At 38.1% G+C, this 12,866-nt stretch overlaps 1 protein-coding gene across 5 annotated transcripts in view; it reads right to left on the bottom strand.

Moving 5' to 3' along the window:
• phtf (putative homeodomain transcription factor) overlaps positions 1–12,866 on the bottom strand; it is a 134,254-nt gene that overhangs the window by 20,672 nt on the left and 100,716 nt on the right. For all 5 annotated transcript variants that reach the window (XM_070084802.1, XM_070084800.1, XM_070084801.1 and 2 more), the window contains 2 exons: positions 11,116–11,265; positions 1,327–1,405 (listed from right to left, as the gene is read on the bottom strand). In XM_070084802.1, the coding sequence (XP_069940903.1) occupies positions 1,327–1,405; positions 11,116–11,265 (229 nt within the window). The remainder of the gene's footprint in view (positions 1–1,326; positions 1,406–11,115; positions 11,266–12,866) is intronic.

The following is a 12,866-nucleotide window of genomic DNA, read 5'->3' as shown; positions in this document are numbered from 1 at the left end:
TTACTGTTTTAACAAGTGATAAACTTCTTTCTTTCCACAGATGCCAGAACTCACCATCAATATCCCCCCCCCCCACCTCTTCTATTTTTAAGTTCAGCTCATCTTTCATAGACCCATCTGCCTACTTGAACACTCATATATGCAAATACATTCACTTCTATTTTATTATTTTTTTTAATACACCAGCCGTCTCCCATCGAGGCAGGGTGACCCAGAAGAACACACACTTTCACCATCATTCATTCTATCACTGTCTTGTCAGAGGCACACCGACACTACAGTTCAGACGTCCCTCCAAACTGTAAATATCCCTCTTTCAGAGTACAGGCACTGTACTTCAAACCTACAGGACTCAAAACAATAAATAAGAATTGCAGGCAATACAATATTTATTCACAAATATATCTGTTTAACTATCGACATGAGAGGCAATTTCATGTGAGGGAAAAAATGAGGAAAGATGGTAGTCTGTATATTCTGACTTTCAGCTGAGGTCTTTTTCAGCAGAAGAGATAATCTGCTGAAGAGGATCTCAGCTGGAGGTTGCAATATACAGACTACTATTCGTCTTAATTTTTGTGGAATTTCTCTCTCTCATTGATCGGTGCTCAATATGCTTCTAATTTTTTTTTTTTTATTAACACACTGGCCGATTCCCACCAAGGCAGGGTGGCCCGAAAAAGAAAAACTTTCACCATGATTCACTCCATCACTGTCTTGCCAGAAGGGTGTTTTACACTACAGTTTTTAAACTGCAACATTAACACCCCTCCTTCAGAGTGCAGGCACTGTACTTCCCATCTCCAGGACTCAAGTCTGGTCTGCCGGTTTCCCTGAATCCCTTCATAAAAGTTACTTTGCTCACACTCCAACAGCACGTCAAGTATTAAAAACCATTTGTCTCCATTCACTCCTATCAAACACGCTCACGCATGCCTGCTGGAAGTCCAAGCCCCTCGCACACAAAACCTCCTTTATCCCCTCCCTCCAACCTTTCCTAGGCCGACCCCTACCCCGCCTTCCCTCCTCTACAGACTGATACACTCTTCAAGTCATTCTGCTTTGCTCCATTCTCTCTACATGTCTGAACCACCTGAACAACCCTTCCTCAGCCCTCTGGACAACAGTTTTGGTAGTCCCGCACCTCCTCCCAACTTCCAAACTACGAATTCTCTGCATTATATTCACACCACACATTCTGCCACTTGTCTCCTATAAGTTTATTTTTATAACTAATGAATAATGCAATCAATAATAATGACTAAATCTATCATTAACAAAACAAATACACAAAAAAATATAAACCAGAGATATGCATATTTTTACCTTTAAACATGATCTAACTGAGAGCCATGTCTTAATATTGTGCACTTTGTTCAGCCTGAAGTGTGGTAGATCATATTTCCTGTGAAGTAAAAATAATTCAATGATAATCCAATAATAAAGTTTTTTCTTAAATGAAAATGAGCACAGACTCAGCCTCAGGTAAGGAAACTAAGGCAATCAACAAATTTCCTGTCTCTAACAGGGCATGCCCATATTTATATACAATAAACTCTCCTATAAAGCTGCATTACATTAAGCAATTTTATCTAAACCTGATTAAAAATTGTGTATCCTTCCTTGCATTTTGCTTTAAACAGCCTTGACAGCATTCTCAGTAAACATGAGAGCATACAGTTATGCACAGACTCTAGGTAGTCCTCAACCCATGTTAGATCTAATGGTAGTGTTTGAATCACTACCACCCACACAACCTACAGTTGCTTTCTGGGAGCATCGTCTGCCTTACTAAGTGTTTAGCAAATGATTTTGAATACTTTCATCATCCCCTCTCATCTCTAAGACATTAAATTTGGCACCCAAGAGGAACACTAGTGATGTAGTAGGTGCCAAGAAGAATGTGAATCTCTAGTAGTACTGAATAAAGTTCTAATTTTAGATATGTTTCAAAGTGGTGTACATGTGATGTAAAACAGACTGCCCACACTTTAGGTCTGAGAGAATTCACTACCTGAACAATTAGAAACAAAGAGAAGGAAATAAGAGCTTATACAGTGACTAGAGCAGATCATGACTCGATAAAAAATAAAAAGTCAAAGAGGTCCATACTGTAGAGTACAACAGACAAGAGATGCATTACATAATACCTGAGTGCTCCAGCACAACCATCAACTACTAACAACTCTCCATCCACAGAACCAAAGTCATCCACCTTGGCTCATTAGGGCCACATTAACCCTTTCCCCATATTTCCATGTCAACAAGCAACAACAGCTAGAACGAAAGGTAAAATAAGCTGTACTAATTTGTATCTACAAGAATAAACGAAGTTGTTTCACAAATCTGAACTTCTCTCTAATGCAACCCTATTTTTCTGTATTCTTCAAACACTTTTCAATAAGTTGCCAATTTTCAGAAATGTACAAACTCCACAAATTAGACAGGGTCACATGTGGCTCTTCATCATTTGAGGGGTCTGTGCATATAATAAATAAATCTGTTTAACCAGTTCAAGGTGGGTGCAGCAGTACTATGGCTTTGCATTCTGGGTCAGTTAGCTCAGCTCACTCAGATAAGCAGCGAGTGATAAATTTTTTGCCTAGGTACGAGAGAATGGGTCTGTGCAATAAGTGTGCATTATATAAAAAAAAAATCCTGCCACACACAGTGCATAATGGGGAAAAAAACTGATCATATTATTGGGTTAAAATAGAGACTTTGAGGTGCATTTTCGTATGATTTTTACGGTTGTATTCTAGATTTCTTGGTCTCATTTGATAGACTGGAAGGTATTACAGAAATAAAGATGATTTTGATTGGTTTCAGGACTGAAAGTTGCTTGAGATTGAGCTCAAATTAGTGGAAATGTTAAATTTTTGCTGATATTCCAGAGTGCAAAAATTATGTCACTCGTCCAATATGCGCCCAGTTAGTCAGTCTAATATGTGCTCAGGAATGTGCTGACATTGTTTATACAATTATTAATATAATTCAGTAGTCTGTATAACAGTAAATCTTCTATTTTTTGTGTGAAAAAAAAATCAAAATGGAAAGCAAGTGTAATACAGGAGAGGCCTGGGGACCTAACTAATGAACAGAAGAAAAATTTTGTTTTTTAGTACCAGAAATATCTACATCATTTATTCTGTACGCTATTTATAAATCGGCAATTTTTAATTTTGTGTGAAACTGACCAAAATTACCAATTTCTGATCACTTAATTGGGTAGTTGGAATAGGTAAATCGGCAGTTTTTATACTGAATCAATAAAATGTAAGAAATATTAATGAAATAGCTATGAGTTTGGTCAACTGGAACAATGGAATTGGTGTAAAACAGGTCTCAGAGTGGGCATAATCCCCAATGCATAAATATCGCCAAGACCATGATAAATTCCTCAAACCTGAGAGCAATTCTCAGATGAGGAGTTCCAACCCTGATAGGTTAAGGATCATTTCTTCACATTCCACAAGATTCATGGTAGCACACTTTATACTAGACAATGCCACAGGTTAAAAAAGGTCAAAAAATGGTTGCAAGAGAACAATATTAATGATATTCAGTGGTCAGGAATCCCATTGAATATTGTTGGAATGAAATGAACACAAAACTCAATTCCAAAACACATCAATAGTGCCACACTTGGTGGATTCAAGAAATGGACTTCACTTGAAAAAAGTTTGTTTCTATGCTTAGCTGCCTGAAATTGTTAACTGAATCTCATGGATAAAAGACCAAATATTAAAAAGCATGTTGAATTTTATTTTTATCTTTATACTATGTTACTTGACATTTCTTTGCAATTTAGCAGTGGTCTGTATCCCCTCCCCCTCCTTGCCTGTCATGTTATAAGAGGATTTATTGTAGCAGCAAATGAATCTTCACATTCTCATTCAATAAAAATAATGCATTTTGTTTGCTCACTCATTCGTCCTTGTTTCAGCACTTCATTTTAACTCCTTTTATTATGCTTAACCCTTTGAAAGTCAGAACCCCTGATCCGAAACTTGCTCTCAGGGTCGGAGAATTTAAAAAAAAAAAAAAACTTATGAAATGACAGAGAATCTTTTTCCGAAGGTAAGGAAATCAAAAGTACAAAATTTAGTGATAAACTTATGGAATTACACTCTCCCAAAGTTAGCGGTCTCGATATTTACACATCCGCGATTTCACCCAATTTGAGCCTTATTTTCAGCCAATCCCATTGTACCAGTCGACCAAACTCACAGCTATTTCAATAGAATTCCTTCTATTTTATCTACTGAGTACAAGAAACTGCCCATTTACCTATTTCAACTACACAATAAAGTGAACAGGAATAGGTTATTTGGCCAATTTCACACAAAATTCAAAAATTGCCAATTTCAAAATAGGGTCCAGAATAAACAATTTAGACATTCCTGGCACTAAAACAACATTTCTTCTGTTCATTGGTCACATTCTCAGGCCTCACCTATATAATGCTTGCTTTCCATTTTAACCCTTAAACGGTCCAAACGTAGATCTACATTTGCACGCGTAGCGCTCCAAACGTAGATCAACGTTTTATTTTTCATTCCCTCAAATTTGGCACAATAGGCTTGAGTCACCTAGACATGAAAGAATGGGTCTGTGCACAAAGTGTTTGCACTATTAAAAAAATCTGGGAGCACTTAGTACCTTGTGGGAGCACGAGTTCAATTGTGCGCCAGCTAGAGCAAACAGCATGGCAAACACCAGGGATTCACTGATGCCATGTCGCATTAACACTCCCATTTTAAGAGGAAAGTAAAAATAGGTTAGATAAATACATGAGTGAGTGTGGGTGGGTGAGTTGGACCTGACTAGTTTGTGCTACTAGGTCTGATGTCATGCTCCTTCCTTCAATGGATGTGACCTGACTAGGTGGGTCATTGGTCTATGCCAGGGGAGGGGGGGGATGTACCTGCCTTGCATGGGCCAGTAGGCCTGCTGCAGTGTTCCTTCTTTGTGTTCTTATGTATTTGGCAGGCTGGCTTGCTTTGGCTGTCTCTAGCTGTCTCTCTGTCTATATCTCTATCTGTCTATATCTCTATCTGTCTATATCTCTGTATCTGTCTATATCTCTGTCTATCTATATATCTGTGTATCTATATCTCTATCTATATCTCTGTCTCACATGTACACATAAGTACAGTTATTATACATGATGTAAATTACCTAGGATAATCCAAAAAATTCCAGGCAAAGATAGACAGACAGACAGACACAAACATGTTTGTGTGCATCAGTGAAATCAAATAAAGCCAGGGTTCCCCTGAGCAACCATTTATCAAATGTCACCGAACTGATAACAGATGTTATAACACGATTCTTCAAGGAGTTTGATATCCTATACTCCAGGCAGACAGACAGATAAGCAGAGACAGGCAGGCAGATACAGATAGGCAGGTAGACAGACAGGCAGGTAGACAGGCAGATAGACAGACAGGCAGATAGACAGACAGGCAGATAGAAATAGACAGAGACAAGACATGTTTGTGTGTAACAGTGATAACAAATACAGCGAGGGTTAGCTGGAGCAGTGGGTATTTATCAAATGTCACTCGGTTGTCAACAGTATAGGGATGCCTTTCATAACACTATGCTTCAAGGTATATGCCAGGGTATCTAATACATTGCTGGGACCTATAAATACTTTGTATATATTTCTAAACAATAGTAAATAACCCAAGCAGGTGTAAATGTCCACCTGTCAATGTGATTGTGACTATTTGAGCAGTATTTCAGTATCTAATATTAGTGTCAGAACAAAGACTGGCTATGAAATTACAAAAACTATTATAAATTGTAATTATCAGAACATAAAAATATATAAATTGAAATAAAAACGAGAAAAAAAAGGAATATTGGCAACACTTCTGCAAGTGGCAGGAGTCGATGTTGCAGGAGTCGATGTTGCTGACAGGTGAGCATCCAGAGCCAACTTCATGGTCTTATATCTCGGTAAGAACTGACCCTAAATTTTTTTTTCATCCTATAACATGTAGAAAAATGTGCTTTTCATTTTAAAGGAAAAAATAATTTTTTTATTTTTCAAAATATTCGGAGCGCCATGCTAGTGAACGTAGATCTACGTTTGGACAGTTTAACCCTTTGAGGGTTTTCGTCGTACTAGTACGTCTTACGCGTAGGGGTTTTTGACGTACTAGTACTCATAAATTCTAGCGGCCTCAAATCTAGTGGGAGAAAGCTGGTAGGCCTTCATATGAAAGAATGGGTGTATGTGGTCAGTGTGCACAGTCTAAAAAAAATCCTGCAGCACACAGTGCATAATGAGAAAAAAAAAACTTGGACCATTTTTTTTGAATAAATCAGCGACTTTGCAGTGTATTTTCGTATGGTATTTATTGTTGTATTCTAGTTTTCTTGGTCTCATTTTATAGAATGGAAGACATACTACTGAAATTGAGATGATTTTGACTGGTTTTACATTGAAAGGTGCCTTGAAATTGAGCTCAAAGTAGCAGAAATGTTCGATTTTTACCAAACTTCAAAAATAAACAAATCGTGCCAAGCGTGCAATACACGTCAACTGGTGAGTCTAATATTCTTTCACAAGTGCACCAATAATATTTATACCATTTTTTACACTAATGCAGTAGTCTGCATAACAGTAAATCTTATATTTTTTGTGAGAATAAAAATTCAAAGTGGAAAGCAAAAGAATATAAGAGGGGCCTTGAGACGTGACTAATGACTAGAGGAAATGTCATTTTAGTGCCAGGAATGTCTTTCTTGTTTATTCTGGACCCTATTCGGAAATTGGCATCTTTTGAAATTTGTGTGAAATTGGCAAAATTGCTAAATTCTGACCACTGTACTGGATAGTTGAATTTATAAATGGGTGGTTTCTTGCACCCATTCGATAGAAAAAATGGAGTTCTAGCAAAATATTCATGTTTTTTGTTGACTAGTACAGTGAAATTGGCCGAAAATGGGGCTCAAAGTGGGCAAAATCGCCGATGCGTAAACATCGCCGAGACCGCTAACTTTGCGAGAGCATAATTCCGTAAGTTTTCTATCAAATTTCAAACTTTTGGTGTCGTTATGATCGGGAAAAGATTCTCTATCTTTTCATAAGAGAAATTTTTTTTTTTTTTAAATTTGGCCGACCCTGAGAACGAGTTTCGGAGAGGGCCTGTCGACCCTCAAAGGGTTAATGGTTAAATTCTTATTCATACACAAAAAAAGATTTACTGTTATGCAGACTACTGCATAATTGTAAAAATTGTATAATGTCAGCACATTCATGAATGTGTATTAGACTGACCAGATGGATGTGTGTTGGACAAGTAACGTAATTTGTGTACTCTGCAATATCGGCAAAAATCGAACATTTCCGTTACTTTGAGATCAATTTGAAGGTATTTTCAGTCCTCATATCAATCAAAATCATCTCTATATCTGTAATATATCTTTCATTCTATCATATGAAACCAAGAATACAATAAAAACAATACAAAAAAAATACACTGCAAAGTTGGTGTTTTAAACCAAAAACACAGTTGCAGTTTTTCCCCCCATCATCCACTGCATGAAGCAGGATTTTTTATATATACATGTTTATGTATATGTATTTTTATATGTATAGACCCATTCTCTCATATCTAGGCCCAAATTTACTGCTCACAGCTTATCTGAGCGAGCTGAACTCAAACCTGTAATAATATGGCACCGACCCCGAGAGGGTAATATGTACACGGTATGAGTACTTGACCACAATACATTAAAGTTGTCTTAACAAATTCATGGGAAGGGGAGGGTAACTGTCCTTGAGGTAGACTACCATGAAGCTAGAAACTGGAAATACAAACTACTTCTTTCTTTCTTTCAACGCACGAGCCGTATCCCACTGAGGTGGGGTGGCCCAAAAAGAAAAACAGAAGTTTCTCATTTTAAATTTCATAATATATACAGGAGAAGGGGTTACTAGCCCCTTGCTCCCGGCATTTTAGTTGCCTCTTACAACACGCATAGCTTACGGAGAAAGAATTCTGTTCCACTTCCCCATGGAGATAAGAGTAAATAAACAAGAACAAGAACTAGAAAGAAAATAGAAGAAAACCCAGAGGAGTGTGTATATATGTGCTTGTACATGTATGTGTAGTGTGACCTAAGTGTAAGTAGAAGTAGCAAGATGTACCTGAAATCTTGCATGTGTATGAGACAGAAAAAAGACACCAGCAATCCTACCATCATGTAAAACTATTACAGGTTTCCGTTTTACACTCACTTGGCAGGACGGTAGTACCTCCCTGGGTGGTTGCTGTCTACCAACCTACTACCTAGTACAAACTAAAGTCTGCATAAAACAGTATATATACGTATATCAGATCTAGGTTATGGTCTCAGAAGCCATGGAAATATAAACACATGCAGTATAATGTGATCCTTTACTGACAACGTTTTGCCTACACAGTGGGCTTTTTCAAGTCACAAACAGATCTGTTTGTGACTTAAAAAAGCCCACTGTGTGGGTGAAATGTTGTCAATAAAGGATCGCATTATACTGCATGTGTGTTTATAGTACAGTGGACCCCTGCATAACACTATTAATCTGTTCCTGAGAGCTCAATGTTATGCGAAATTATCGTTATGCGAATTAATTTTGCCCATAAGAAATAATGGAAATCAAATTAATCCGTGCAAGACACCCAAAAGTATGAAAAAAGAAAATTTTACCACATGAAATATTAATTTTAATACACACAAACTTAAGAAAACATGCACAGTTACATGACACTTACCTTTATTGAAGATGTGGTGATGATTGATGGGATGGGAGGAGGGGAGACTATATGGTTTTAGTGTTTAGAAGGGGAATCCCCTTCCATTAGGACTTGAGGTGTCAAGTCTTTTTCCGGGGTTGCTTCCCTTCTTCTTTTAATGCCACTAGGACCAGCTTCAGAGTCACTGGACTTCTGTCGCACAACATATCTGCCCATAGTGGCCTGTACCTCTCGTTCCTTTATGACTTTCCTAAAGTGTTTCACAACAGTGTCAGTGTAATAGTCACAAGCACAGCTTGCAATAGCTGTCTGAGGGTGATTTTCATTCATGAAGGTTTGCACTTCAAGCCACTTTGCACAGATTTCCTTAATCTTTGAAGTAGGCAACTTCTTCAATTTCTCTCTCCCCTCCTCTGAAGCAATTTCCTTAGGTGTGGCCTCTTGCTGTTGAAGTTGATCTAGCAGCTCATCAGTGGTTAGTTCTTCATTGTCCTCCTCCACCAACTCTTCCACATCCTCCCCACTAACCTCCAACCCCAAGGACTTCCCCAATGCCACAATTGATTCCTCAACTGGCATACTCCTCTCAGGGTTAGCCTCAAATCCTTCAAAATCCCTTTGGTCTACACATTCTGGCCACAGTTTCTTCCAAGCAGAGTTCAAGGTCCTCTTAGTCACTCCCTCCCAAGCTTTACCTATAGGGTTTACACAATTGAGGATATTAAAGTGATCTCTCAAAAATCTCTCTTAGAGTCAACTGAGTTTCTGAGGTCACTACAAAGCACCTTTCAAACAGAGCTTTTGTGTACAGTTTTTTGAAGTTTGCAATAACCTGCTGGTCCATGGGCTGCAGGAGAGGAGTGGTATTAGGAGGCAAAAACTTCACCTTAATGAAGCTCATGTCCCCACAAGTCGCTCTGCCAAGTCTGTAGGATGACCAGGGGCATTGTCTAACACCAGGAGGCACTTAAGGTCTAATTTCTTTTCAGTTAGGTAATTTTTCACAGTGGGGGCAAATGCTTGGTGTAACCAGTCATAGAAAAAGTCCCTAGTGACCCATGCCTTACTGTTTGCCCTCCACAGCACACACAAATTAGCCTTGAGGATATTCTTTTGCCTGAACGCTCTGGGAGTTTCAGAGTGATACACTAATAAAGGCTTCACTTTGCAATCACCACTAGCATTGGCACACATGAGAAGAGTAAGCCTGTCTTTCATAGGCTTATGTCCTGGGAGTGCCTTTTCCTCCTGAGTAATGTAGGTCCTGCTTGGCATTTTCTTCCAAAACAGGCCTGTTTCGTCACAATTAAACACTTGTTCAGGTTTCAGTCCTTCACTGTATGTACTCCTTGAATTCCTGCACACATTTTTCAGCTGCTTTTTGGTCCGAACTGGCAGCCTCACCATGCCTTATCACATTATGTATGCCACTATGCCTCTAAAATCTCTCAAAGCAACCTTTGCTGGCCTTAAATTCACTCACATCACCACTAGTTGCAGGCATTTTTCTAATTAAATCCTCGTGCAACTTCCTAGCCTTTTCACTTATGATCGCTTGAGAGATGCTATCACCTGCTATCTGTTTTTCGTTTATCCACACCAATAACAGTCTCTCAACATCTTCTATCACTTGCGATCTCTGTTTCAAAAGCACAGTTAAACCTTTGGCAACAATAGCTTCATTGATTGCCGTTCTCTTGGACACAATAGTAGCGATGGTTGATTGGGGTTTACTATACAACCTGGCCAGCTCGGAGACACGCACTCCACTTTCATACTTAGCAATGATCTCTTTCTTCATCTCCATAGTAATTCTCACCCTTATTCCTGTAGGGTTGGCACTAGAAGCTTTCTTGGGGCCCATGGTCACTTATTTTTCAGGTGAAATCACTATAAAAAGGCTGTAATAATATGAAATGTTCCGATTGTATGCTTGAATGTTACCGCGGAGGCTGGCTTGTAAACAATGCCACTGGCAGAACAAGTGAGGCTGGCTCAGGCCGCATGGACGCGTCTCGAACGAATCGCGTTGAGTGAATTTTTTAGCGCTATGCGAGGCAAAATTTTAGCGATAAAATGTATCGCTATGTGGATTTAACGCTATGCGATGCCAACGTTATGCGGGGGTCCACTGTATTTCCATTGTGTCGGTATTTTATACCATTTATTTCCGTCTCAGAAGCCATATCTCTAATTTACAGCAGTTCAAACCCGTGTTGAACAAGGGTCAACTGTATACTCATCTATACTTAAATTTTACTTATAAAAACACACAAGCAATTAGTGCAAAATTTTTTCACTAAGTGTAAATAATACCCTATTATTACACAGAACTGAGAAGATGAATTTACATATCACTCACCGAGCACGTCGAGCTGAGGTGAGGTAGCAGAAGTGTTTGGCATAGAGGAACCTCTGCTTGAAAGTGCGTTCAGCAACAGATAGAAGAAAGAAGAATCCAAATGCCAAAACAAACCGATTCACACAGCTCAGAAAAATTACTGTTGATATCCTGAAATATAAAGGTAAATGTGTCAACACTATTCACAATGTTATCTAATGAAAATTATGTTTAACTCTCTTTTTGTGCATTGTACAGGAGACCCTCCACATTCGCAAAGGTTAGGGGATCAAGAACCTCACGAATGTTTGGTATGCAAATATGATGTAGGGAAATATAATAATGCGAACGCTACAGTACAGTATTGATCTGCAAATATATTGTAGGGAAATAAAATGCAGTGGAACCTCTACTTGCGAGTGTGTCCACGTGCGAGTTTTTCCAAATACAGTGGACCCCCGCATAACGATATTATTTCAATCCAGAAGTCTGTTTGGGTGCCGTTATAGACCGAATTTGTTCCCATAAGAGATATTGTGAAGTAGATTAGTCCGTTTCAGACCCCCAAAAATACACCTACAAAAGCACTTACAAAAATACACTTACATAATTGGTCACGTTTGGAGCTGATCGTTATGCGGGGGTCCACTGTACGAGCAATCGATGGGTCGATTTTTTACTTCCATACCCAAGCAAAATTTCCACAAGCGAGCAGACCTCAAGGCAGATTCCTTGACACTGGTGAGGGGCTCTTGCTCTTGATCTCGGGAAGTGTATCTCATTTATTTGTTGGACTATCTTATTGAAACTTGGGCAATGTATGATGGAAAGATGCTTCTTAACGTACACCAAAAATGAAAGAAATCTAAGCATAAATAATGGAGTTCACTTTTCAGCAATTAGCCACCCCTTAGCAGTAATTTCGAATGGTTTTTATGGTTGTATTCTTGTTTGTTTGGTCTCATTTGATAGAATGGAAGATATATTACAGAAATAGATATGATTTTAATTGCTTTCACGACGAAAAGTACCTTGAAATAGAGCTCAACCTAGGAGAAATGGTCCATTGCTTGGCTGTTTCAGAGTAAACAAATGACGTCACTGTCCATTCCAATATGCAATAATGAATGGGTTGACATTATTTATACAATTATTGCAATAAGGAATAACAGTAAAGCTTATATTTGTGTGAATAAAAATTACAAATTATTTATATAATAATAATAATAATAATAATAATAATAATAATAATAATAATAATAATAATAATAATAATAATAATGAGTAGTAGGTTGGTAGACAGCAACCACCCAGGGAAGTACTACCGTCCTGCCAGATGACTGTGAAACAGAAACCTGTAACTGTTTTGCATGATGGTAGGATTGCTGGTTTCTTTTTCTGTCTCATAAACACGCTAGATAACAGGGATATCTTGCTACTCCTACTTACACTTTGGTAACACTTCACAGACACGCTCATGCATATATATATATATATATATATTTATATATATATATATATATATATATATATATATATATTTTTTTTTTTTTTTTTTTTTTTTTCAACAAGTCGGCCGTCTCCCACCGAGGCAGGGTGACCCAAAAAAAGAAAGAAAATCCCCAAAAAGAAAATACTTTCATCATCATTCAACACTTTCACCACACTCGCACATTATCACTGTTTTTGCAGAGGTGCTCAGAATACAACAGTCTAGAAGCATACACATATAAAGACACACAACATATCCCTCCAAACTGCCAATATCCCAA

Source organism: Cherax quadricarinatus, chromosome 14 (genome assembly GCF_038502225.1).
Source record: "Cherax quadricarinatus isolate ZL_2023a chromosome 14, ASM3850222v1, whole genome shotgun sequence".
In the NCBI taxonomy this organism is placed as follows: domain Eukaryota; kingdom Metazoa; phylum Arthropoda; class Malacostraca; order Decapoda; family Parastacidae; genus Cherax; species Cherax quadricarinatus.
This window is presented reverse-complemented; position numbering and strand designations above follow the sequence as displayed.